This window comes from Lichenostomus cassidix, chromosome W (assembly GCF_008360975.1).
Source record: "Lichenostomus cassidix isolate B80296 chromosome W, HeHo_3.0, whole genome shotgun sequence".
Lineage (NCBI taxonomy): Eukaryota > Metazoa > Chordata > Aves > Passeriformes > Meliphagidae > Lichenostomus > Lichenostomus cassidix.
The window spans coordinates 23,815,451-23,843,095 of NC_139510.1; the positions used below are offsets into that span (position 1 = coordinate 23,815,451).

Consider the following 27,645-nt stretch of genomic DNA (forward strand, 5'->3'; position numbering starts at 1 on the left):
CTGAATGCAAACAGGCCTATAGTACTGGATTGGTCAATTGCATTATTATTGCCTCTGTGTTTGTGCAAGGTCTTCCTAACTTGACCAGATTTATAGTGCTGAATTGAATATAATCAGAAATTAAGTCAAGCTGCACTCAGCCCCTCCAATCTCTGAGGACCAGCTGGAATGCAAGGGGGTTTATTTTCTGCCATTTTCCCTATACCCTTAATGTAACTGTAGCGAGTTGACCCTGGCTAAATGCCGGGTGCCCACTAAGTCACTCTATCACACCCTTTCCTTTCGGGACAGGGGAGAGAGTAAGATGGACAACAGCCAGCAGAGTGAGATAAAGCAGTTTTATTACAGTAAAAGAAAAGAAATAAGCAGAGATTTGCATGCACAAAAGCTAAAGGGAAAAAAAGGTCAATCTCTACTTCCCATTAGCACTGATGTTCGGGCACTTCCCGAGAAGCAGGGCTTCAGCATGCGTGAAGGTTGCTCCAGAAGGCAAACATTGAAAGTTCATGAATGCCCCCACTTCCTCCTCTCTCTCTCCTTGCTTATATATCTGAGCTGATGTCATATGGTATGGAATATCCCTTTGGTTGATTTGGGTCAGCTGGCCTGGTTGTGTCCCCTCCCAGGATCTTGCCCATTCCCATCCCTTTGATGGGGGAAGGAATGTCAGAGGGGCAGCGCTGCTCAGCAATAGCCAAAACACTGGTCTCTTATCAACACCCTTCCAGCTACTAATGCAAAACACAGCACTGGGAGGGCTGTGAGCTTTACCTCAGTCAGACCCAAGAGAGTAACACATAGCAACCAGCATAATTGCATTATTTTACCTGCATAGATGACCAGTACATAAAATATTCTATAAACAAAAAAATCCATGATGAATAAGTTATAATATATTTATTCATTTTAGAACTTCTATCAGTATTTGAACATTAATATTTAGAGGGTTTGTAGAATTTCTTTTCAAGGCTTAACTGAGAACCACTCTAGATCACAAATGGTAACTAAAACACAGTCCAGAATTGAATGAATATTCACACTCTCTTTCTCTCCAAATGGTGTTTCACACTTTCTTTTCTGCCATGGGGTGATCAAGGAAAATTATGCCCTATAATCCCATTTCAGCAGTATTCTAAAGCATAATGCTATCATCATTGCATATAAACTGTTTAAAAATATACTTCTGTCAAAAGGCTGACTTCTATGTACACTACAAAAATAAATTTTCACATAAATTATATGGCATAATTTTATCTTTGTAACTGAAATGACACAAACCTACTTCTACCAAAATAGACAGGTGATGAGACCCAGCTTGAACATTTTTTTTCTTTTACCTCCTTATGCTAAAAGGTATGATGATTCTTTAATGTGTTATATACTCTTTCCTATTTAACATTAGTAAGCATTCTATACAAATAAAAATGCATTTAAAAGGAAAAACATAGTTGTCATAGTGTTTCCAAGAGAAATAAGGTCCCTGCATTTTGTTTGATATAAACTGTCATGACAAATACTGTAAGAAAACATTCTTATGATACAAAAATGTAAATATCATTCACAATTAAAAAGGTTTTAAAAATCCCCAAAGCAAACCAAAATAAATGCTGTCAGCCACCAAGTTCTCCCTTTGTCAATGTGACTGTTGAAGTGTGAAGCAGCAGACAGGTCACCTGCACATGACACGCAGGACAAGGAATCAGGCAGGGGCAGAAAAACGATGGAGAAAGATGGAGAGAGAATGAGAACTTTTGTTCTAGTATTTTGTTAAGGTTCTCCATCCTTATGGTTTGGTTTCAAACAGAACACAGAGATTCAAGCATTTTTTCAGGCCTTTCACTTGTAGCAATCCATCTTTAGACTAAAAAATAACAAAACAAAACAAACAAAAAAAAAAAAAGCTAAATTACTTTCACAAAGAGATCCCAATTTAGCTGTTTTATTTAAAAGTGCCAATGCAGCATGGGAAAACCAATCAAAATAACAGAGGAAAAGTGTCACTCATTAGTCCTGGATCTAACAGAAAGTCATTTATATTTGATAAGTAAAAATAGAAGGGTTATTTTTAATTCTTCCATTTGATTTTTCTCACTTACTATTAACTTTGTTCCTGCCATTAAAATAAGGTGACAGCGGTTACTGCTTTGAATGCTATAAGGAGACAACTGAGCTGTGGCTTACCAAGAAAAAATTAGATTATTTAGCTTCAAATGCCACTCAGTTAACAGTATCAGTATCAAAATAAGGCATACGCTCTTTGAATTTCTATAACCACCAGCACCTCTCAATGTTCAGCCCATTTTGAAGTGAAAAGAAACACATTTTGAAGTGAAAAAAGAATTATTATAGTGTTTGCACACGCTTGGCACCGTTTATGAAAAATGTCAAAACACTTTTGCAAACAGTAATTAAGCCTCACAACTCTCCTGGCAAGAAGATAAGTACAATTATGCCCATTTTACTGACTGAGAAACTGAGGCACAGGGCAGTTGCATGACTTGACCAAAATCACATGTACCAAGTCATTAATCAAGTGGGAAACTGAACCACACTCCCAAACTCTGACTTCCTGTCTTCTATTTTATCTTGGCCCTTTGATAATGGTAGTCTATGGTACATGTTACTAAACACCAGTGCAGTTTTCACTAGTGCCTAGTAACAGGGAAAGGCAGACTCACACCAGCATCAGTGGGTTCATAAGCCCATTAAGGGTTACCATACAGTAAAGGAGAAACTATAGTACGCTGGGAACATACACACACTGACAGGGACACTTTGAGATGCACACATCAATACACACAGCAAAACAAAACCTACACACAGCTAAAACTATTTAAGTCTCCAAGATTGACACATTTACTTCATATCTGCTTATTTTTTAAAAATATTGTGCATAGCATGTTTGAAAATTAACAGTAACATTTCATACTACCACAGTTTGTGATATGCAAATTTAAAATATTTTAAACAAACATGTACCTTTACAGAAAAAAATCCTATTACATAAGCAATATTTGCATTTAATTATACAAGTAAATCATACAATATTTAAGCAGCAGAAACTTAAGCTGAAATTTAGAACTAGATAAAGTTGTGGCAAAGAGATGAAAGTACAATAAGCACAGAGCAAACCTAATATTGTCCTCACTCTATTAAGTGGAGGCAAATGACTCCAGATTATAATGCTTTACAGGGTTCTTTTGTATATTGTGTATGCATACCTCCTTAAATATTTATAGAAATATTTTGCAAAATAATACAATAGGTTGCAGTAACACTGAATTGTTGTCCTGATGCAGCATGTCCTTTCTCACAACTTTGAGCAGTACTTCTCTTCAAGCAGTTCTGGAAATACAGTTTTCTGTCTTTGGCCTCTTTGCTTCAGTTATTACCCTTTACAAATACAGAGGAAAAAATCAAAATATTAATTAAAGCTCAAGAAAATGAAAGAAATCAAGCTAACCCAACACTCATTTTGTGATTCTTGTGGTCACAGTTAGCAGTGAGGCATGATGTTTCTCTTTTTCCAGTCACTGGGGACTTTGCCTGACTGTCATGGCTTTTCAAATATGTGTGGCTTGACAACTACGTTGGTTAATTCCCTAAGGACCCTGGGATGCATCTCATCGGGTCCCATGGACTCGTACATGTTCAGGTTCTTCAGGTGGTCTCAAACCTGATTGTCTCCTACAATGGGTAGGATGTCCTTCCCTCAGTCACTGCCTTGAGATTCAGAGACTTGAGAGATGTGGGAAGAGAGATTACCATTGAAAACGGAAGCAAATAAGTTGTTGAGGACCTCAGCCACCTCTATGTAGATTGTCACCAGATCCCCTATTTATCAGGGAGGATGCAATTTATTTTTCCTTCCTTTTCTGACTAACATACCTGTAGAAGCCCTTATTATTATTCTTCACATCCCTTGCCAAATTTAGCTCTAGCTGTGCTGGATTCCTGATCCCATCCCTACACAACTGGGCAGCTTCCCTATGTTCTTCCCAGGATGTGTGCCCCTGCTTCCACTGCCCGTGCATTTCCCTCTTGTGTTTCGGTTTGACCAGAAGGTCCTTACTCAGACATGCCTTACTCCTGCCTTCCTTGCCTGATTTCTGGCACATGGGAATTGATAGTTCTTGCGCTCTAAGAAATATGTCTTTAAATAGCTTCCAGCTCTGTTCAGCTCTTTTATCCCTGAGAGCACTTTCCCAGGGGGTCCCATCCACCAGTCCCTTGAACAACTGAAAAAAAATCCAAACATTAATTAAAGTTCAAGAAAAATAAACAAATCAAGCTAATCCAACACTAATGTCATTATTCTCGTGGTTACAGTTAGCAGTCAGGCAATGTGGACTCTTCTTCCATCCGTCATGGACTTCTTGGTAACGAAATCCTGATGCCAATCAAAAAAAATTTAGATGCCTTGATTTCTGAATGCCACAAATTCAGTCAAAACCAATGGAAACTTCAAAGAGAAAAAAGCTGTGTCTGATACTGGACACAGTTAGGATTCCTCATATTAGTCTGCTGTTCTGCTTGGAAAATCTGAGCCCAAACATTTCCTTGTTCTGAGGATACTATCACTAACTATATTCCTAGACTTTGAGTATAAATGCATTCAGGTTTACTTGATCTTTGAGATGTTTGGAGAGAAGTTTTATAAATCAGAAAGAGGTTTTATCAGGAATCATCAAAAAATTTCCATCAAAATTCTGCACGTATATGCGTGTGTATGTGTATATGCGTGTGTAAAATATTTCCGCAATCAAAATGCCTTGCTTTGGTCAAACTAGTGTCTGCCACTGAAAAGCTGTGAAAAGCAGAGCAAGAAAACAGGGACCAAGAGCTAAGTAAGGATTTAACACTTCTGGGTTTTTTCCCCCAAATGAGGAAGAAAAAAGCAGTTAAAATAATTAAATCAGTTTTCAACCACAAGCCCCAGAAAGCTTTAGGGATAAAAAAGTCAATTTATGCCTCCCCTTCAAAGCATTCCCCATAAAATAAATTGATTTTTTTTCCAAGAAAAATAAACAAACACCTTTAGCCTTCCTGTCTTGCATGGGAGACAGGAGTTTTATGAGTTTTTGCAGTTTGTCAGACTTTAAGATAGCTAGTTTCTCAAGACTTAGTCCTGTTCGCAAGATTCTTTGATATTTGGCTGATTTGTCTAAAAATACCATTTATTAGACACAGAAAATAACAAACATACAAACATAGAACAGATTGACACACATAAACACACAATGAATGCATAATTGCAACGCTATAATAGCTAAAAATGCAATTATGGGGTAAAAGCTTGCTTGAACTATAAAAATAGTTTAAAAATGCAAGTTAAGAAATGCTTACTTAATGCAAGTTAAGAAATGCTTGCTTGAGCTAGCTGAAATGCAAGTTAAGAAAGGTACCTATAAGTTAGCCGGAACAATACAATTTAGGAAACTAATGATCTTACCAAATCCAATTTTGGAGCTGGAATACATTAGAATTCCTCACCCAATCCCAGGGAAGTAACCACAGGGCTGCATCCAAACCCTGGGGAGAAGACTTTACTTCACGCTCCAATGTCCATGTAGAAAGCTTCTACCTTTTCTGAGATTTCGTGAGCTTTTTATAGGATAAAAGTGTGTATTTGTGGTCACTAAAAATTTCTCACATTCTCTCTACATTCCACAGGAGAGTGTCTTCTCAGACTTTCAGTCGCCAGCACCAGGTAGCTGTTGATTACGCTATCAACCTAAAGCTGAGCCATCCATTTCTTGGGACCAATCAGGGAGAGAGGGAAGGGGGAGAGGTGAGCATCCTGCCACACTTCCCCAAACATCTAAAATCATAGAATCAGAACAGTTTGGGTAGGAAGGGACCATAAAGGTCATCTAGTTCCAACGCCCCTGCCATGGGCAGGGACACGTTATACTAGACCAGGTTACTCAGGACCCTATCCAACATGGCCTTGAACACTCCCTGGGATGGGGCAGCCACAATGTCTCTGGGCAACCTGTGCCAGTGCCTCACCACCCTCTGAGTAAAGAGTTTCTGCCTAGTATCCAATCTAAACCTACTCTCTTTTGGTTTAAAGCCATTCCCCCTTGTCCTGTCACTACATGCCCTTGCAAATGTCCCTCTCCATCTTTCTTGTAGGCTCCCTTCAGGTACTGAAAGGTCACAATAAGGTGACCCCAGAGTCTTTTCTTCTCAAGGCTGAACAATCCCAATGCTCTCAACCTTTCCTCATAGAAGAGGTTCTCCATCCCTCTAATCATCTTCATGGCCCTCCTGTGCTGGGAACCTCGGAGCTGGATGCAGTATTCCAAGTGGGGTCTCACCAGAGCAGAGCAGAGCAGAGCAGAGCAGAGGGGAAGAATCCCCTCCCTCGCCCTGCTGCCCATGCTGCTTTTGATGCAGCCCAGGATACGATTGGCTTTCTGAGCTGCGAGCGCACATTGCCGGCTCATGCCCAGCCTCTCATCCACCAGTACTCCCAAGCCCTTCTCACCAGGGCTCCTCTTGATTGGTTCATCCCTCAGCCTGGTTTGATACTGGGGGTTGCTCTGACCCAGGCGCAGCACCTTGCACTTGGATTTGTTAAATCTCATGAGATTCCCATGGGCGACTTCTTCTCAAGCTTGTCCAGGTCCCTCTGGATGGCATCCCATCCTTCAGGCAGGTCAACCGCACCACTCAGCTTGGTGTCATCAGCAAATTTGCTGAGGGTGCCCTCGATCCCTCTGTCTACGTCATTAATGAAGATATTAAATAACACTGGTCCCAGTATGGACTCCTGAGGGACACCACTGGTCACTGATGTCTATCGGGACTCTGAGCTGTTGACCATTACCCTCTGGATGAGACCATTCAACCAATTCGCTATCCACTGAACAGTCCACTCATGAAATCCATCTCCCTCCAATTTCTATTGCTAGCCTAAAGAGAGAGAATGATTTAAGTTTCAAAACATACAAATTCTTGGATGAACCAAGATTATTATTTCACAGGAACATTGTGAATGCCCTGTTAAGTCAGCTTTGATCTCTATGAATCTGCAATAGCCACTGCAACTGCCCCTGACAAAACAGAGTGCTTGGCCCAGGGACTCCTCCAACCTGGCAGCTTGCTGGGCAGATCTCCGAATACAGCACTGCATCCCAAACGCACAGGGGACACCCCGTCTTAGGTTACATGGAAGGTGTAATCAAAAAGGATGTATCCTATTACCATCTTCATAAGCTGTTAAGAACAGGTGGGGCAGTGCTCTTTATCTTCACCATGACTCAGCCCTGATAACACCATTTGGGGGGGGGGGGGGCCCCATCTCCCCTAATGGGCCATCAAGGTCTCCGGGAGTGACTCATAAGATTACATCATCCCATTGTGAAATGCCCTGCCCAGAGGGGAGGAACTGAACATTCCTACCTACATATAAACTGAGTCTCTGGAACACTGGACTAGCACTTCCACTGGATTCCCAGAGGAGAAGAGCTCGAGAGTTACCACTGGACCTCCAGAGACCGACCAGATTGTTCTTCAGGATCACCACTTCAACCAGACCATATCCATCACTCCAAGGAAACTGCAGCCACCATTTAACTGGACTGCTATCACCACCCTGACCAACAGGGTGGTGGGTTGTATTCTGACTCTATCAGTTTAAGATGGTGTTTCTGTATTATTGCCTTTACTTTAATTTTTCCTCTTAAATTGTAATTTTGACTGGGAATCTCTCACAATATATTTGTGTGGGGTCAATTCCTCCACTGGCTTACTTCCAAACTAGCACAACCCCACAATGCAACAATGCACTAGGCAAGATGGAGCTTTCCCATCTCTCTCACTCAACCCATCTCCCAGAGGGATTTACTCCTCACTATGGACTTCAAATTCTTTTGATGAATTTTATTCAAAAAAGGACAATTTTTGAAGTAACTGGCGATTTTACGCTTTCACTGTCATTGCTATGTGATGTTTTACAAGATAGTGATTAGTGATCAGAGCACAGGGAAACAACTGAAAGTTCCCTTTCCTAAGGTTTAGGGTCTCGACTATACTATTCGCCTGGCCTACATCCCTCGAGATCATGAATTCCACCAGGGCATGTTCACTGCAGCCTGGGCTACCTACCAATCTTGACCTCTCCAATAAGTTCCTCTGCACTAGTGAGCAAAAGGCTCAGTAATGCATCTCCTCTGGTTGGGCTTTCTATCACAGAATCACAGAACAGTTAGGGTTGGAAAGGACCTCTGGAAATCATCCAGTCCAACCCCACTGCCAAGGCAGAGTCACCCAGAGCAGTTGATACAGGAACACGTCCAGGTGGGTTTTGAATGTCTCCAGAGAGGGAGACTCCACGACCTCCCTAGGCAGCCAGTTCCAGTGCTCTGCTACCCTCAATGTAAAGAAGTTCTTCCTCATGTTGAGGAGCCATATCCACATGTTTCTTTAACACTTCCAGGCATGGTGACTCTACTACTTCCCTGGGCAGTCTGTTCCAATGCTTTACAACCCAATGCCAACAAAGATTCTCCTGCCTCTTCTATATAGGTGGATCCCATCTCTCCCCAATAGACTGTATTCATTGAAGAACATCCCATGATCATAGAAGCCAAAACCCTGGTGACAACACTGGCCACCAAGCCAGGTGTTGATCTGCATGATGTGTCAACTTCTGCCCACACCCTTATTCCTGACTGGCAAGACAGAGGAGAAGATCGCTTGGGCCTCTGTTCCCTTCACTTGCACCCCCAGGGCTCTGAAGTCCTGTTTGATCTTGCCCAGGCTATGCTTTACCATGTCATTGGTGCTCACATGGAAGAGAAGTAGCGTATAGTAGTCTGTGCTTTTAGCCAGTTGTGGCAGCCTCTCTGTGACATCCCGTATCTTGGCTCCTGACAAGCAGCAAACTTCCCTTGACTGTATATCAGATCAGCTTATGTGTGTGCCTCAGTGCCTCTCAGCAGACATTCACCTGCGTGGTGGTTTTGATTGGCCCCAAACATCAGCAAGGTATTTTTAACATCTAAGAGAAATTTAAACCCCTCAGAAGCCATTGTAGTAGGCCTGAGGAAGTGTCTGAGGGGTGGGGAGTGGCACAAAGATGGCTCCTGCGTGTCCTGAGTGAAAGTTCTGGAAATTTTTCACCAAGTCCAGCTGAGCCAATCTCTGATGGCTCTGAAAGTGATGGACATGCTGCCGGCCAAGTGTAAGCCAATTAGAGGTGCTAGTTATGCCTCTGTGAAAACATATTTAAGAAAAAATCAAAACAAGGTAGGCATGCACTTCTTTGTAGTTAGAGGAGGAGGAGGTGGAGGTAAAAATATGTGAGGGAAGAACAACATGGAGACACCAAGGTCAATGAAGAAGGTGGGGGAGGAGGTGCTCCAGGCACCGGAGCTGAAAACCCTCTGCTAGCCGTGGTGAAGGCCATGGGGGAGCAGGAGGTCCCCCTGCAGCCCATGGAGTCCACAAGGATGCAGAAAGTCACCCACAGCCCATGCCAGAGGAGCAGGTGGATGCCTGAAGAAAGCTGTGATCCAGTTGGAGTCTCATCGAAAGAGTTAAAGCTACAAAGGCCTTGCAAGGGAGAGAAAGGCCTTGCTCCTGGGATGGAAGCAGCCTGGACCTCGGCTCGGGAGAGTCTGCACAGCACCTTATGGACAAAGAGACTCATGTTGCAGCAGAATTCGGGCGGGATGTTGCTCGTGAGATTGGACCCACGCCAAAGAAGTTCCCAGAGGACTGTCTCTCATGGGAGGGACCCCGTGGCTAAGTAGAGAACCCCTTTCCCTGATTGGACTGACCAGAGAAAAAACCCCTTACCCTGCCCCCTGCCCTTGTTGTTGGTTTGGAAAGAGGGAAGAGGGGTGAGCGGAGAGACTGCTCCTTAAGAGGGAGGGGGTGAGAGCAGAGAAACTGTCTTAAGAGAGAGAGAGATAAGTAGAGATAAAGAGTATTTGTAGTAAAAGAATTGTGGTGATTAATAGATTTATGGACCTGCTCTGTGGACTGAGAAAATACCCCGCACCCTGCCCCCCTACCCGAGCTGTTGGTTAAAAAGAGGAAAGGGGGTGAATAAAAATGGGTTCGTAAGAGGGAGGGGGTGAGTGAACAAAATAGTGTATGAAAAGTTTATTTTTGCCTTGCATTTATCCTCCAACTCTGTTAGGTAATTAAATCACTTTGGAACTTTATGTTTGGAGCCTGTCTGCCCTTTCTTCCGTGTGTCCTCCTACCAGTGTCCCATCTCATTTAACTCATGAGATTGGGGTGTGTGTTTTTACAGTTTTTTTTTCCTTTCCCCTCTCCTGCACATCTGCAGCAGGAGAGAGTCAAGGTGCCTGGTGTTTAGTCAGGGTCAAACCCCGACACCTGCTACTAGCACTTGCCTCTTTCTTTTGCAGCCTTTAGTGTGTGCAACTGGTACAGTTTCTCCCTGTGAGAGTCATCCATTGGTTTCACCCACTGCCAAGACTTTGTATCTGTTGCTGGTTGGTACATACAAGGAAGTGGGGGGGAGTGATAGATATCCTGATGACACAAGCAACCAGAGACCATGGCACCTCCTTCTCCAAGGTGCTGTCAGCTCACTGTTGACATTCTTTGTCTGGTAGTCCTTGGAGGTCAGTGCCACGGGGCCCTAGTATTTCTTCTTGCAAAGTCTCAAATAATTATCTATTTCATGTTCCCCCTCCCTAATACAGCATAGCCTGCTGACTTCCTCCTTCAGCTCCTACACCCACTGCCTGAGTGACTCCACCTGAACACACTGCACAAGTAGGGCTTGCATTGTCCTCCACCCAGAAGTGTGGGGTACAGACTTTACAGCCCTCCACCTGGACAGCAGCTTCCCTGACAGGAAGCTCCATCTGGGTGGCCACTTCCATTCATCCCAGGCTAGCCTGAGTAGGTAGATGGCCCCTGGCTGCTGCAGAGCACAGCCCTCACCAGGTCTCTGCCACCATGCTTCTGACAATCCCAAAGCACTGCCTAATAAGCCCTTCTAATTCCCTGGAGGCCTCAAGTTGCCGGGTACGTTTGCATAGCCAACAGCTAGTTGGGGTGACCATTAGGGCCACAGCCTATGCCTATGGGTGAGCAGATCAGGCAGCAGCCCGACAACTGGTAGAGTGTGCTGCCCTTCTCAGGTGCCCTTCCACTCAAACTTCCACACTGCTTCTCTCAGATGACACTCCCTGTTTGCATGCCCTGCTTGCATTGCTCCTGGTTGCTGGAGCTCCCTAGGGACTGGTTATATGTGGCTTCCCAAGGTTTGAACTGGCCGTGGGACAGCTGGCACCACCCAGCATCTACATGTTGTAGATGAGGTACAGAGTTGGGCATATATAGCGCTGCTAGCTAGTATGCTATATAGTTGGGCATAGTATAGTGCTGCTAGGTTTGAAGTAGAAAAAGTTGCAAAAACATTAATCTTGTGCTGCTTGTAAAAAAGCAGCACACGACTTAGCAGTGTTACTTTATACTGGTCCTGTTGAATACGCTGGCAACTTTCCATCAGTTGAGTGCCTACTGTGTATAATATTTGATAGTGTAGATCCTCAGACCTGTGAGGAGAAATGCACTGTATCAGTGAACACTTTCTATGTAAAGTGACAGAAAGACCTGATCCACTAGTAAATGCTACCATGGATGTGACTGTGTGCATGAGCAAAAGTTGCAAGTCCTTGGTCTGTTCCAAATGTATTCAGGAAAACCTGAATCAGTATTGGCTAGTTTTACAACAAAGTTCTCATGATGGTCATGGAAGCTATGCCCTCATGAGAGTGACAAGAAAAACCCTATAATTTTTAAACCTGAGGTACTTTTACTATAAAATGAATTCTTTGCATGTGGAAACAAGCAAACTGAGAAAGAAATGAAAAGCCTGCTGGTGCAGGCATGCATTGTTTCCAAAATTATTACTATGGCTCTGACTCTGTAATCAATGCTTACTCTGGTCATGTGACTTCAGCAGCAGCTATATGGTATGACTGCACGATCAGACCTTGTCTTGAAGTCTAGCCTGCTATGGAGATACTTTAATGGACTGTAAATTGAAGTAATTAACTGGTGAAAAACTGCATGCTAAGAGAGAGGCTGTTTGAAAGACTGCTCGTGTCTCTCTAATTAAATGGATTTCATTGTTTTACAGGCATTTTTAACTGCCGTAGGAGACAAGAACCGTAGGGCCGTCCTTGCGTTGGAACATATGTTTGCACCAGTGTTGGATGGAGCTGTGTCCACTCTGTTTGGGGTGTTAATGCTTGCAGGATCGGAGTTTGATTTTATTGCCAGGTAAAGCATTTGTGTGTCTTGACTTTTTTTTTTTTTTTTTAATAAAAATACGTATGCTTTTAATATTTAGACATTCCAGTGTATCTGTCATTTTATTACCGTGTATGGTGTGTCAAGCATGCTTTTACATCATGGTCCTGTTTTCTATTAATTCCTTGTCACATGCTGGACATAGTAGTATTTTCATTGCTGGCATTAAAATCAGTTCCAAGAAAATCTGACTCCCAGCATGAAAGGAAACAAAAATGGCCCTCTTTAGCAAAGTTTTCTAATTCTGAAATTAAGTCAGTTTGAAGCAGCTAGTATTGTCCAATATTAGCTGGATCTTACCTTTAACCTTCCAGATATAGGTCAGGTCTTCCAGATTTTTCATATGCACAATGATTTGCCTGGAAAGGACACATGAAGTCAGCCCTCTCTGGGCCTTCTCTTGCTATCTTTATATGAGATTTACAGCAACTTATAAATGGGTGAGGGAAAAAGCCCTGTTTGGGAGCTAGGGAACTATAAGTATGAACACAGAACTTCATATTAAAATTCTGTAAAGCAAAGTTCAAAGGCTCTTCTCTTTAGAACTACAGGCACAGTTTCTTGTGAATTTAATTAAGACTGTGGATTTGTCAAGCATGAGAGGAGAGCAAATTTTTGTGAAGTACAATGAAACAGAATCTAAGGCATTCCAAACAAGCAGCGGAGCTCTGCAAAATCACTAATCTTAGAAGTAGCACAGATTCTTTGTGGCAAACTGCAGCACAAAAACCCCAATTAAATCATAGCCCTAAAACATAACTGAGGTAGAACTGGGCCAAATTAAAATGCTTTGAAGGATGACCTGTTTAGGTACACATAAATTGGATAGGGAATCAGACTTAGCTGACATCCATTTGACAACAACTACAACAAAACATCAGAGGCAGGAAATGAGAGAAGGACTGCTAAATCTCATCAGGATTTTTTGTTTATGTATGCAAGAGATTTCACAGAATCATTTAGGTTGGAAAAGACCTTCAAGATCGAGTCCAACCTTTGACCGATCACCACATTGTCAACCAGACCAGAACACTGAGTGCCATGTCCAGTCGTTCCTTGGACACCTCCAGGGATGGGGACTCCACCCCCTCCCTTGGCAGCCTGTTCCAATGCTTAACAACCCTTTCCATGAAGAAATTCTTTTTGATGTCCAACCTGAACCTCCCCTGGCGCAGCTTGAGGCTGTGCCCTCTTGTCCTGTCACTTGTTACCTGGGAGAAGAGACTGACCCCCACCTGGCTACAACCTCCTGTCAGGGAGTTGTAGAGAGCAATAAAGTCTCTCCCGAGTCTCCTTTTCTCCAGGCTAAATACCCCCACTCGCTCAGCTGCCCAGATTTGCAGAACGCAGGGCTTACACTTAGGTCTAAATACATTAAACCTACACGGGGATTATTATTGCTATACAGATATTGCATGTCCTGAAATAGAACTTGTATTTTTTTCCGATCAGTATATTTTATTTTATTTTATTTTATTTGTGGTGAAGAAATAAGGTAGAATGATTATTTTAGGACCTGATATTGTAAGGGATAAACACACTGACATATAGGTTGCTCGTAGATTTAGCCTAAATTTTCAGGGGTATATTTGCTGTGCTACTTTCCTACTTAACAGATAAAAGATTTGGCAAACATGTTTTTGTATCATGGCAAATGGGAAACTATAGCATCCCTTCATTCAAAATTTGGAGTGGATATTCTCTTAGTATATAAAATGAGCATTTCAATTTTTCAGCTTCTCTTATTTTACTTTTTTGCTCATCAGGTTCTTGTTTTCTAGCACAATCTGACTTTAGTTTGCATTGTTTCAAAAATAAAGTACCAGAGACTGAGCATTGTTATAGTGGGTGAAAATGACCCCAAACTTCCATAAGGGATAGATTAGTCCAACAGTGTAGAATATTAAGTGTAGAATATTAAGTAAATTAACAGAAATTGTATATACCAAGTGGTCAGAGCTATAATGTACTTGGTTATCGTAATGTTAGATGTTTAGAGTAGTGCCTTTTTGTGAGGTTGTCTGGAAGACAAGTTCCCAGCACAAATGGATTATTGGTATGTATGGGATAATTGGGCATTTGACCACCATGAAGATGATGGTCGAAAACAAGTACGAAAACCGAGGATGAACTTTAACTGCAGCAATTGTGAGTAATTTAACTGAGACACCTGCAGAGATGGTCTCTGCACCACCTTATACTCCTTCGTTTTTATCACTTGTTGCTTGCCCCCCAATTGCCTTTGCTGTTCCCACTGTTTCTGCTGAGCTTTACCCTGTGGTTTCTAATATTATCCCTAATCCTCTTGCAATGGAGTCGGTGGTGGGAGGGGGGGTGTGCATGTATGTGTGAAATGTTCCTCCCCCATCTTCAGTGTTACATGTATACATACATCCATCACCCCTGGAACCCCGGGGATTTGGTTATGTGGGGAAATCAAAGGTACAGGTTGATGTGCATCATTATTTTCCAATATTTGTTCAGGATATGATCCGTCCTGAGCCAATTTTGATTTGTTGTTGAGGGAATTGTTCCATCCAGATGAGCAGGATAAGATAGTTGTAAACAATGTGGAATTAACCCTACAGGCAGGGGAAGTCAGACTGCCTGCCTGTGGGTTGATCCTGATTTGGATTGTAATAATCAAACAGATAATTGCCAAACAGTGGCTGCAGATCTGATAAATGTGATTAGAGCTTGCGAGGAGATAAGAGTAAATTGAACTAAAGTACAGGAATGTAGACAGAGGCCAGAGGAACACCCCAGCAACTACTGGGGAAGATTGCAACAGGCTTTGTTGACCTACGGGGGAATGACTCTTCAGAATTTTAATAATGAATTAGCAGCAAGTGTGTTTGTGGCCCAAGCCACCTCTGACATCTGCAGCTATTTTAAAGATCACATGTTGGGGTGGCAAGGAGAAAATTTGAAAGATATTATATTGCCTGGAGATTCTAGACTTGTACAATATGTAAATGATTTATTTCTTGACAGCAAGGCATACAAAAATTGTTTGAAATATACTATTTGTCTTTGTACTGCTTCAGCAGAAAAAAATAGCCACCGTGCATCTCTTTCTAAGCTTCCGTTGTGTCATCAGGAAGTAAAATATTTAGGATTTATATTAACAAAAGGAGAAAGATTAGTAGACCCAGAATGGGCCCAGGCTATTGTAGAAATACCTAGACCAGTAACAAAGAAACAATTGTGAGGATTTTTTAGGCACAGTAGGATATTGCAGACTCTAGTTACCGGGGCTAAGGGAGTTAAGTAAACAATTGACAGAAGCTACCAAGGCAGAGGAAGTGGCGCCTATATGTTTTCTTCCAGAGGAAGAAAAGACTTTCCATGCTATAGAAGGAGCTTTAGTTTCTGCTCTGGCACTGGGATTGTTGGATTACTCCAAGCGCTTTGTGCATGAGAACAAAGGAGTAGCCAGCACAGTCCTGTGAGAGACTGGAAAAATTGATGTCTCGAGACATTTTGGGGTACATGCGTGTGGGGGAAGTGGCAGGTCAAGCCTTGCCCTGGCGAGGCAAGGCGATGTACTGCCCTGTACATCCCCCACCCCCCTAGAGCCAGTATCCCAGGCTGGCAGTGGCTGCCAATCACTAGCACAGCAGAGGCCATGCTCCACACCTGCCTCTCGAGCCCCTAACCCAGCTCCTGAGTGGCCAAATGACCAGAAGTCCCACCTGGGGGAAGGGCCCAGGAAGGCCAAGGGGTGTTTAAGGCTGAACACAAGGCAAGCATATGTCTTGACCCTACCTCCTCTTGGAATTTTTATCTGAACACCACTGGAATCTAGGAGTTGGTAGCTATATGTGTGATTTCTATATAATTTCTGTCTTTTTCTCTTTCTTCTTCTTCTAATTCCCTCTTCTTGGAATTTTTGAGTAACTTAAAATCAAACAGGCTTAGAGTTTGCTAAGTTAAATTGGCCAAGTTGATGCTTTGAGAAGTGTTTCATGTTGATTGAATGCTGCTCTAAACCTTTTGCCAAAATTTCTTTTATTTTTTAAAGTTGCCAGTAAAGTTCTTTTTGTTGTTTTGACCTCTTGAGAATATCTTGTCGGTATTTCTCCCGTGCATCTAACTCAGAGTACACAAACAACTGTAAGCCCTTTTAAGTGTCTTGTCGAGCGAGGTTGTTTGGGGCCTTACAAGTCCTTACTCAAAAGCTAGGTCCACACTGCTGCTCTGTGGCTTATTACTCAACTGAACTGGATCCTGTAGCAGCAGGGAATAATTCCTGTGTCAACATGACAGCAACAACAGCAACTGCCATGAAAAGGAGCAAACCATTGGTTCTGGGTCACCCAACCACTGTGCATCCCCCCCATGAAATAGAACTGATTCTTAAAACACATGCTACACAAACATTGTCCCCACAAAGAGCTCATTGTTATGAATCAACAATTTTAAAAGCAGACAATATTACTTTGAAAAGATACATTGTTTTGAATTTGGCAATTTTATTGCCTCTTCCCTCTGATGGTGAGTTGCATCATGATTATGCTGAGGTAGTGTTTCACTCCAGCCGACTACGGGAAGATCTATGAGATCATCCTCTAGAGAACTTGGATCTAACCCTGTTCACCAATGGATCTTCATACTACAGGAATGAAAAATGACACACGGACTATACAGTGGTGAGAAACTTAGAGGTACTTGAAACAGAACCTCTACAATCCTTGGTGAGTGCCCAAGGATCTGAATATACTGAATTAACAACATCTCCCTGATGGGGACATAATCAATGAGCGACTATTTATGCTAGTTCTAAATACACTTTTGGAGAGTGTCATGCAGTATCTGTGCTATGGAAAGAATGAAAGTTCATTACCTCAGCAGAAAAGAATATTTCTAGTGGAACTGAAATCTGAATGTTATTGGAAGCTATTAAACTTCCAAGGGAGATCGCTGTGGTGCACTGTCCAGCTCATACCAAAGGCTCCAACAAAATTGAAAGGAATAATAAGATTACTCAAACTTGTAGTCAGATAGGTTTAAAAAGGCCTGAAGTTTAGGAATAGTACTATAGGATAGCAGGATATTGGAAATACCCCTTGCCAACCTCTAGAGTTGTCATCAACAGGAACAGTGTTTGGCAGACACTTAATTATACCCGGGACCTTTGTCCCTGCCAGGACCAGCCTCTTAGATGGAGATTAATGGGTTATCAAATTTGCATGGGAATGCAAAAACATCTACAAGAAAACAAAGCACAAGCCCAATGGCTTCAACCAGTACCGGCAGGAATGCAAGTACATGATATCCAGTCTGGGGATACAGTAATGATAAAAGTCCATTCTCGCAAAACAAAGTTGGACCATAAATGGGACAGTCCATATACTGTGCTACTAACTTCTTATTTTGTTATAAAAGTTACAAGGAAAGATAATTGGATTGATCACTCACATGTTAAATGAATTTCTAAAGAATGTCTTTGATGAATGACACCAACACAGAACCCCATCAATGCTGCAGTACAATTGGCTTCCGTTATTTTGTTACAATTGCATTCATTGTCATCCTAGAAGGTGTTCTAATAATTGTTTTAAAGGTAATTGGGAATAATATTGATGGGATCTGACTCAGGGAAGTATAACTAGGGAAGCTGCCTCCAGACACATAAAGTGGTGCAACAATGCAAGGTATTGATAATTTGAGAATAACATTTAGATGAAATACATTCTTTGTGCTCAGCCTGTTTAGCTCTAATTGTATAGCCTTTATACTGATTATATGTGGCAACCTGTGATACTGATACTCTTAACAGTCCTTGGATCCTTTTTTGGTAATATTTTGTATATCCAGAATGCGTGGTGACCCTAATAGGCCAGCTTCAGAATAATATACTTCCTGGGTTTCTTCCATCGTTTGACACTTTTTATTAATAGTACTGCAGCTAACTCTTATCTGGGTATTGCCTCCATACAAGCAATAGCAGACCAACTAAAATGGTGTTTCAAAACCGAATGGCTTTAGATTTATTGTTAGCCCGTCAAGGGGGTGTTTGGGCAGCTATTAATCTTGATGTTTCTATGTCAATAACACGGGCAAAGTGTTAACAAATGCTAACTGTTCGGTCGTTAGTCTCCCATTTACAGCCAGGCAAACCAAAAGATCGGTGGGAAACACTATTCAACTGCGGAATTAATTCTTGGTTATCAAGCCTATTAGCCACTCCTATTAAGATTTTACTTCCTGTAGTTGTTATGCGCTTATTGTTCTGTTGTATTTTTCAACATGTTCAGACTTATTGAAGAAACATAATACTTAGGAGCATGCAAGGGTATAGACACACCCTTCTTGATGACCCCTTATAAAGCAAGTATGCCTATAAAAACAAAAGAGGGGACTGTTGTGCAATTTGGTATACTACTTATAAAGAACTTATTAAGCATAACTTGCTTAGCATTAGTAGCTGAATTTGCTGAAGCCTTAAGCTGCAAGCCTAAATACCATGAACTTTTACCTAGTTTAGTAAAAGGAGGCCGCAGAGCCTGTTCACGATGAAAGAGAAGGAAGCAAGGAAGGCCACTACCCCTTCAGAAGAAGCTGCAACCTCACAGATAAGAGATGGCCTGCCTAGAGACAATTAAGAGAACCAAGGAAGAAAAGAAGACCCGAGACCTAAATATTATTATCGGCCCAAACTGTCATGTGAGGGCTGGGAAACTTAGACCATAAGGGTAGAATTGCCCAGGTATTTCTTTATTCAGGCTCCCTCTCTGGAGGCACCCAGCTCAAGATGTTTCTACCACTGTACCACTCAAATAAATTACCTTTCCAGATTTAAAGTGAAATCTTTTACAGGATGCCTAGGGTAGAGAAGCATCATTAACAACATCATTAACCAAGATAGGCAAATCTATTGGCTACAGGAGACAGATCTACCTTATTCTGAGTTGTCAGGTATGCTTTCTTCACATTCAAGATCTTGCATTTCTATAACTTGCACTTGAGAATTTCTTCTTTCATACCACACATCAAAAGGCACATGGGGATCCTCAAATGGCCCAGGGTCAGATTCATAGTATCCCTTGTAGGATTGAAAGCTCCCTCCCCAGGAGTTGTGGTTGTGGATGACAGAGTGGACAGGAACAGTCACTGAAGCTGAGGCATTCACAGTAGTAATAGGCTGGCAGTAGACTGGTTCTGAGCCACTCATGGCACCAAACACTGGGCTTCTTATGTTATAAGAAAAAGCCTTGTGGCCCAAGCAACCCCTATTGCTAGGTCCTGTATGCTGTTCAGCAGAAATTTCAAAAGTGTCACTGCAACGGCAGTAAGGAGGTGATTGCAGCCCTTCTCTTGTTTCCCATTTCAGTTGTCTGCCCTGATGCTGTGAATTTTGAATGCCAGCCTCTGGATTCAACTGAATTCTGGGACTTGACTGATACCTTGTCTCTGGCTGAACCACCTGAAAGGGAGACACATGGTTATGCCTCTGACAAAGCAAGGCAAACATATGCTACACTTCCAACATACTGCTTCATCTTTTCAAAGGGATGGATAGCAAGCACTTGATCTTAACTCGTTCAATAAGCAGAACTGCAGGCATTCATAAAAGGCTCCACACAGCGTACATACACAGTATGTTACTGGGGTACTTTGTACAGACTGTAGGAATCTGTTTCTGGGTTTCTTTAAAAAGTGTCAAGCACAGGGGCCACATCAATCAATAAACTGTGTCCAACTTCAAATGTGACTGTGCTCATACCTATTTTTAGGCCTCTGATGAACAAAAAGAGATTGACACTGCAATTCAACATGCAACATTGTGGGGAGCAGGAGATGGAACTTTTTACACTTTCTTTTGAAATCGCAGTTATGCCAACTCATTAGCAAGATGGAACAGATACAAGATTTGACATAACCCTGAAACTGTTTGTTTTGTTTTTTTCCTGGGCTCTATAAGTCTTTCTCCCCAAGTGAGCTGTCCAGAGAAGAGGTATATGAGATGGTGACACACATGGAATTGTGTGGAAGAGGTTTGGATATTTTAAACCTCTTCCCACTTTCTTTCCTGAAGGTCACCCACAGCAGTCATTGAATAAACTAAAATTTCTGTTTTGTGGCTGGTTCTAATATGATACAACAGCAATTACATATGCTGAAGACCTCAGCTTTGGTACCATAATTTTACCCCCAACTTGATTCTAAAGGAAAGCCTTCACATCCTGTCTACAAGTGCTCCATATTTTGGCAGAGTCACAAAGCATAATCAGCCAGAAACATGAAAGAAATAGTATAGTCTTCCCTCAAAGTCAGATTTAAATTTAAAAAACCCAACTAAACAAAAATATTCTTGCCCTCCCTCTAGTCAATGTGTGTGCTACTTACAGTGGATCTTGCAAAGACAGGATTCTCTGTGGCTTCTATTATTACTTGATGGACTGGTGCCAGAGAGCCTTGAATAGCCTCATACTGATGGAGCTCCTTACTGATGCCTGCATTTTGAGAGCTGTACTCAGAATCAGAGGAATCTGACCCATAATTTGTATGCCGGAGTGGCAGTGCAAGCCTCACAATGCTGGGAGGTGGCTCAGAAGATGGAGTAGATAATTTGTTTTGTCTACTGGCTGGAGAAACCTGATAATGACAGTGATAATTATAATTACAAGTATTCATTATAATTCAATTAGCATTACCCTTATTATTATTAGCGCTTAAGAGAAAAAATCTTTAGCCAAATACACCTTTTCATGCCGTGAGAACATTAGCACCAGTTTTCTGATCAACACCTGTATTACACTAAAAAAATGCATGAAAGAAAAAGAAACATAAGATTATACATATTTCTCTATGCATCATTGTCTCAGCAAGTGCATATCCATACACAAACATGCACACTTACACTTAGAAATATAGAAAGAATTCCTGGACTTGCCTTCCTCTTCAGCATACATTAATCACAGAACCATTGAATGGTTTGGGTTGGAAGGGACCTAAAGATCATCTAGTTTGAACTCCCCTGCCATGCACAGGGATGCTTTCCACTAGACCAGGTTGCTCAGGACCCTGTCCAACCTGGCCTTGAACACTTCCAGGGATCCAGGGGCAGCCGCAGCTGCTCTGGGCAACCTGTGCCAGGGCCTCACCACCCTCACAGTAAAGAATTGCTTCCTAACATTTAGTCTAAACCGACCCTCCTTCATCTTAAGGCCATTCCCCCTTGTCCTGTCACTACGTGCCCTAGAAAATAGTCCCTCTCCAGCTCACTTGTAGGCCCCCTTTAGGTACTGGAAGGGTCCTCTAAGATCCCCTCTGGAGCCTTGTCTTCTCCAGGCTAAACAGCCCCAACTCTCTCAGCCTGTCTTCATAGGAGAGGTACTCCAGCCTTCTGATCATCTCCGTTGCCCTAAGCCGCATGATTTCATAAATAATCTCAAATGTGTATGTATAGTGTGGTTTAGTGTGTAGCTACAAAGAGAAATGGATACACATACTTGCAATATATGCACATATATATGTATATATTGTTTGAATAAGGGACAGGCCATGTATACACCTAGGAATATAAGAGATTATGCACTTTTGTCAAAACACTTTTATTAAAAAACTGGTTTATTTTACTTGACCACAGCAACCCTGAAACAATCAAGTTCAAAATCTCTGTTGAGAGGAGGAAAAGTGCCAGCAAAACTTCAACCCTGGACATGAGGGACACAGATTTCAGGCTGCTCAGGGAATTAGTAAGAAAGGTCCCCTGGGAATACGCTTTTGCAGGTGCTGGGGTCCATCAGTGCTGGTCACTTTTTAAGCTCCACATCCTAAGGGCACAGGAGCAGGCAATTCTTAAATGCCAGAAGTTAAGCAGGCAAGGCAGAAGGCTGGCTTGGCTGAACAGGGATTATCTCTTGAAAATAAGGCAAAAAAGGAAGGTGCATGTTCAGTGGAAGCAAGGTCAGTTGACATGGGAGGAATACAGAGATGCTGCTGCCACTGCAGGGAGAAAATTCATGCAGCCAAAGCCCAGTTGGAGGTGCCAGTAATGTGGGGGATAATAGAAAGAGTTTCCTTTAAATACATTAATGGCAAAAGGCAGTGCAGAAATTACATTGGTGCGTTCCAGGATGAGGATGGTCACCTCACAAACAGGGACATGGACAAGGCAGAGGTGTTTAATGCTTTCTTTGCCTCTGTTTTCAACATGAATGATGGACTAAAGGGAGTCCCAGTGCCCTGAGCTGGAGACTCATGGCTGTGAGAATGATCAACCCCCAGTTGACTCTGAACTTGTGTGGGATCTGCTGCTCAAGCTTGATACCTATAAATCTATAGGGCCTGATGGGATTCATCCAAGATGACTTAGAGAACTGGCTGATGTCATTGAGAGGCCTCTCTCAATGATTTTTGAACAGTTTTAGCAATCTGGTTAGTTCCCAGTTGACTGGAAGCTGGCGAGCATTGTCCTGATTTTCACAAAGGGCAAAAAGGATGACTCTGGAAACTACAGACCTGTCAGTCTCACTTCAGTGCCTGGTAAAATTATGGAGAAGATTATTCTGGGAGGTATTGGAAAACACCTAAAGGACAATGCAGTCATTATTTACAGCCAGCATGACTTCATGAGGTGAAAGTCCTGATTGTCAAACATGATTACCTTTTATGACAAGGTAACCCACCTGGTTGATCAAGTGAAGCCAGGTGATGCCATCTTTTTGGATTTCAGTAAAGCTTTCAATACTGTCTCTCCCAGGATCCTTCTGGACAAAATGTCCAGCACACAGCTGGATAAACACATCATGCAATGGTGTCCTGGGCAACTCAAAATGTTATTGTACTCTGTTTCTATCTATGCCCAAAAATGGCTGTTGTCCCTTTAAGACCGCAGCCGGAAACGGGGCGGGGGGGAAATACCACGGTCCCTTTAAAAAGTCGGAGCACTAGAAGCGAGTTCTCTCTGGTTTTGTGGTCTTTGACTCGGGCAGAGTCGCTTTCTTGTTTTTTTGCCATAGCGCGAGCGGAGGCTTCCCTTTTGGATTCCCTTTTGGTTTTTTGGTTGTTCCCCCCCCCCCCTTTTTTTTTTGGAGAAGGTGCGTTCGCGGTCTTGGACTGCCTTGGGGCAAATTCCTGGAGTGACTGCCCGCAGTTGCGGCACCAAACCGGGAAGGATTAGAGCGGCCCCACTCTGTGCGGTCCCCAGCCTGCCAGCAACGCCCGGCTGAAGCGAGAAGGCACCAAGTGGCCCTAGCCGACTGCCTACTGCTTCTGCCGAGGAAGAGGCAAGCTCCATCCATGAGTTCCACCCTTGACTGAGTACCAGCCGCTGGAGAGTGCCAGCCGCCTTTCTCAACGGAGCTACTGTCACCGGAGAGATAAGGGGGAGGAAGAGCAGACGCCCCTTTCCCTTTGTCTTTCGAGCAATGCAGGTGTCTATGGGGGTCGCCATCTTGGAAGGGAGGAATATTCTCTCATTTAAAGTTTTTCTTTGTTTCCGTGGAGTTCGTGATGATAGGAAAGATGAGTTCTTATGTCTTCGCTAACAATTCCATGAGTGAGGGTATCGATTTTGAAACGTCTTTGAAAGGGGTCTTAATGTCTCTACTAACAACACCGCAGGTTTGTTACAGAACCCAGACAGTTTGACTCCTGCAATAAAAAATGGGTCCGCACAAGCCTGAGTTTCTGAACTTTTGGGAAAATGACATGTTTAAGGGGGGAATATGTGGTAGGCGGTTCGGGAAGGCTGTACCTTCCTAGTACCTCAGCCAATGGGGAAAAGGAGACGGCAGCATGTGGCCGGGAGTTTAAAAGCAGGCTGCGTCCTCCGAAACCTCGAAAGAGAAAATCCCACGGGCGTGTGCCCCAGTGGACTCTCCCTTTATGTGAATAAAGTTGCAGGACTCCTCTGTCTCCTTTATGGACACTGGCTTTTCATAGCGTGATTTTTTCCGCACAGTGAGATTTAGCAATTTTGTATCTAGTGATTATTTACTGTTATGTTTTGCCTGTTGCTGCTTTGCTTGTTAGTAAACTGTTGTTTTTTCACTGACATCTACTCGTATTTGTTCCTTATTGGTGGAAAGGGACTGGTTAAAGCAAAAGGTGGGAGAACTCATTTTAGAGTGTTCCCTTTAAATTGACTTAAACCAAGACGGGTGAGGAACTGGCTCACAGGTCAGGCACAAAGGGTTCTAGTGAATGGGGTGACATCAGACTGGAGACTGGTCACTAGTGGGGTTCTGCAGGGCTCCATCTTCGGCTCTGTGGTCTTCAACATTTTTATAAGTGACTTGGACACAGGACTTGAAGGGATACCAAGCAAGTTTGCAGAAGATACAAAACTGGGAGGACCTGTTGACTAGCTCGAAGGAAGAGAGACCTTGATAAATTGGAGGGCTGTGTAATCACCAACCATATGAAGTTCAACAAGGGCAAATGCTAGATTCTGCACCTGGGACAGGGCAACCCTGGATGTATGGAGAAACTGGGGAATGAGATGCTGGAAAGCAGCACCACGGAAAGGGACCTTGGGGGTCCTGGGCGACGGCAAGTTGAATAAGATTTAGCAGTGCCCTGGCAGCCAGGAGGGCCAGCCGTGTTCTGGGGTGCATCGGGCAAAGCATTGCCAGCCAGTCAAGGGAGGTGATTGTTCCACTCTACTCTGCACTGGTGCTGCCTAACCTTAAATATTGTGTGTGGTTTTGGTCACTGCAATATAAGAAAGATATTAAGCTATTAGGGAGTGTCCAAAGGAGAGCAACGAAGATGGTGAAGGGCCTTGACGGGAAACCATATGAGGAGCTGCTGAGGTCACTTGGTCTGTTCAGCCTGGAGAAGAGGAGACTGAGGGGAGACCTCATTGCAGTCTACAGCTTCCTTGTGAGGGGAAGAGGTGGGGCAGGCACTGATCTCTTGTCTGTGGTGACCAGTGACAGGACCTGAGGGAAGGGCCTGAAGTTGTGTCAGGGGAGGTTAAGGTTGGATATTCGGAAAAGGTTCTTTATCCAGAGTGTGTTTGGGCTCTGGAATGGGCTCCCCAGGGCAGCAGTTACAGCACCAAGCCTAACAGAGTTCAAGAAACATTTGGACAATATTCTCGGGTACATGGTGTGACTCTTGGGGATGGTGCTGTGCAGGGCCAGGAGTTGGACTTGATGATCCTTGTGAGTCCCTTCCAACTCAGCAGATTCTGTGAATACTGTATTTGGTGTATGTGGCAAGGTTTTTGTAGCAGGACAGGATGTTTTCAGGGGTAGCCTCTGTGGGAAGAGGTGAGAGGCTGCCATGTGATGGAGCCAATTTCAGCTGGCTCCATAACAGCCCCCTGCAGACCACAGCCAAACCAATCAGTCAATCTGGTGGCACCTCTGTGAAAACATATCCAAGAAAGTGCAGAAATCATCAGACATAGAGGAAAATATTGTGTTTTAGGAATGGTACTAAGGTCAGAGAAGGAAGCAAAGTTGCTTCATGGTACCGGAGCAGATATTCATTGAAACCATGGATATTCATTGCAGCCTATGGAAGACCAATGCTGGAGCAGTTATTTTTTTCCTGAAGGACTGTAGCCTGTGGGAGAGCTCACACCCAAGCGAGGCAAAAGTATGAGAGGGGAAAAGGAGCAGAGAAACCACTTTATCCTGAGACTCATCTCCCATCTTCCTCTGTGCTGCTTGAGTGGGCATAGGGGAATCTGGAATGGAGTGAAGTTGGGCATGGGAAAGGGGGGAGGAAAGGCATAGTTTCAGTGTTTGTTTTTGTTTCTCACTACCTGAATCTCTTTTAATTGGCAATAAATTAAATTTATTTCCCCAAGATGAATCTGTTTTGGCCAAAACAGTAATTGGTAAGCAATCTCCCTGTCTATCAACCCATGAGCTTTTTTATCTCTTGTCCTGCTGAGGAGGGGGAGTGAACGAGCAGCTGAGTGGGCATTTGGCTGTTAGCCAAAGTTAATCCACCACATGTACTAAGACCCAAAATAAATACATCCCAAATATTATTAGCACTGTATATGTACCTTGTGTTTTATTTTTATACACATGCACACACACAGACACATATATAAAAACATATAGCATAGCATTACTGATTCTAATAATGCATAATAAATATATCTATACATAACACTACTGTTTTAACTGATTTGAAGGTAATGAATAACCAAATACAAATTTGATAGTTATGAATCCTTTTTTGCTGGACTTGGGCCTTATACTGTAAAGTCTTCAACATGCAGGTTGAGCCTTCAACCCACCAAAATCTTTGCTTGAGCCAAGAGGGTACCACAGAGAGGCATAGGGTGGTGGGAGGCACCTTTTGGCAAACTTCTGGACATGGTTATCAGGGTGTGGTCTGTAGACCACCAGTGCTGTAATGTTGGTCCATACAGGGCTCCTTGGTGGTCTAGTGAGTTGAATATTTTGAGGAAAGAACAGAAACAGTGGGTGGGAAAAGAGAAGATATGTGTACAAAATTAACTGTCTTTTGCAAAAGTCTTGGGGAAAAACTTGGTTTTATATTGGCATATAACATTTTGATTTTAAAAGCTTACCCAATACCTACATTTGTATTTTGTGTGTTGATTTCAGCCTCTAAAACAATACTTATTAAAATACTTGAGAAGTATAAGAAGGTAAAAGAATACCAAATAAATAACAAATATAACATTTTATAAATATTTAAATTAATACTAGAGCAAACAACTTAAAGTAAAAAAAATTAAAATCCAAGAGAATTTTAAAAATAAGGAGTTTCTAGAGAAGGGGGTTGGTTGCATGCGGAGAGATGATATTATTTCTTCTGTTCCCCATTTATTTTACTAACCTCAGGGTATGGTCCAAAGAGTGAAAGAAGAACAGGAAGCAGCACCAATCCATTGAGAACTCCCAAAATGGTTAAGATTGTCAAAACAGCAAAAAAATACCTGAAGTAGGGTGTAAGGGGGTGGGAGGGGGAAGAGAAAAGGCACAAATACTGTAAGAATTAAGGGATTACATAGTATTGCAAAATACATTAAAAAATACATATACTAAAATCTCAAATATTACTAATATTGCACTCAATAATTATATCACTTTATACGTAGGTTATTTTCCCTTTTTACCTTTTGGGTTAGAGAATGTACATCACATGTCTCAAAATATTAGTTGATAAAGAAAGACAATTAAATTATCTTTCCTTGTAACTTTTATAACAAAATAAGAAGTTAGTAGCACAGTATATGGACTGTCCCATTTATGGTCCAACTTTGTTTTGCGAGAATGGACTTTTATCATTACTGTATCCCCAGACTGGATATCATGTACTTGCATTCCTGCCGGTACTGGTTGAAGCCATTGGGCTTGTGCTTTGTTTTCTTGTAGATGTTTTTGC

General features: G+C 42.5%; 1 protein-coding gene and 1 long non-coding RNA gene across 5 annotated transcripts in view; both read right to left on the reverse strand.

Moving 5' to 3' along the window:
- Nucleotides 1–882: 882 nt before the first annotated feature.
- Nucleotides 883–14,125, reverse strand: LOC146425726 (uncharacterized). Its single transcript, XR_014846628.1, has 2 exons — nucleotides 12,613–14,125; nucleotides 883–3,393 (listed from the first exon to the last, which is right to left on the reverse strand). It is a non-coding gene; the product is annotated as an uncharacterized LOC146425726 (long non-coding RNA).
- A 1,179-nt stretch (nucleotides 14,126–15,304) lies between these two features.
- LOC146425727 (protein patched homolog 1-like) overlaps nucleotides 15,305–27,645 on the reverse strand; it is a 228,888-nt gene continuing 216,547 nt past the window's right edge. For 3 of the 4 annotated variants that reach the window (XM_085041568.1, XM_085041567.1, XM_085041565.1), the window contains 3 exons: nucleotides 27,097–27,196; nucleotides 20,665–20,913; nucleotides 15,305–19,741 (listed from right to left, as the gene is read on the reverse strand). In XM_085041568.1, coding sequence (XP_084897694.1) covers nucleotides 19,217–19,741; nucleotides 20,665–20,913; nucleotides 27,097–27,196 — 874 coding nt within the window. In that variant the 3' untranslated portion in view covers nucleotides 15,305–19,216. Of the gene's footprint in view, nucleotides 19,742–20,664; nucleotides 20,914–26,269; nucleotides 26,677–27,096; nucleotides 27,197–27,645 lie in introns of those variants that run through there. The other variant, XM_085041569.1, reaches the window with a different exon arrangement.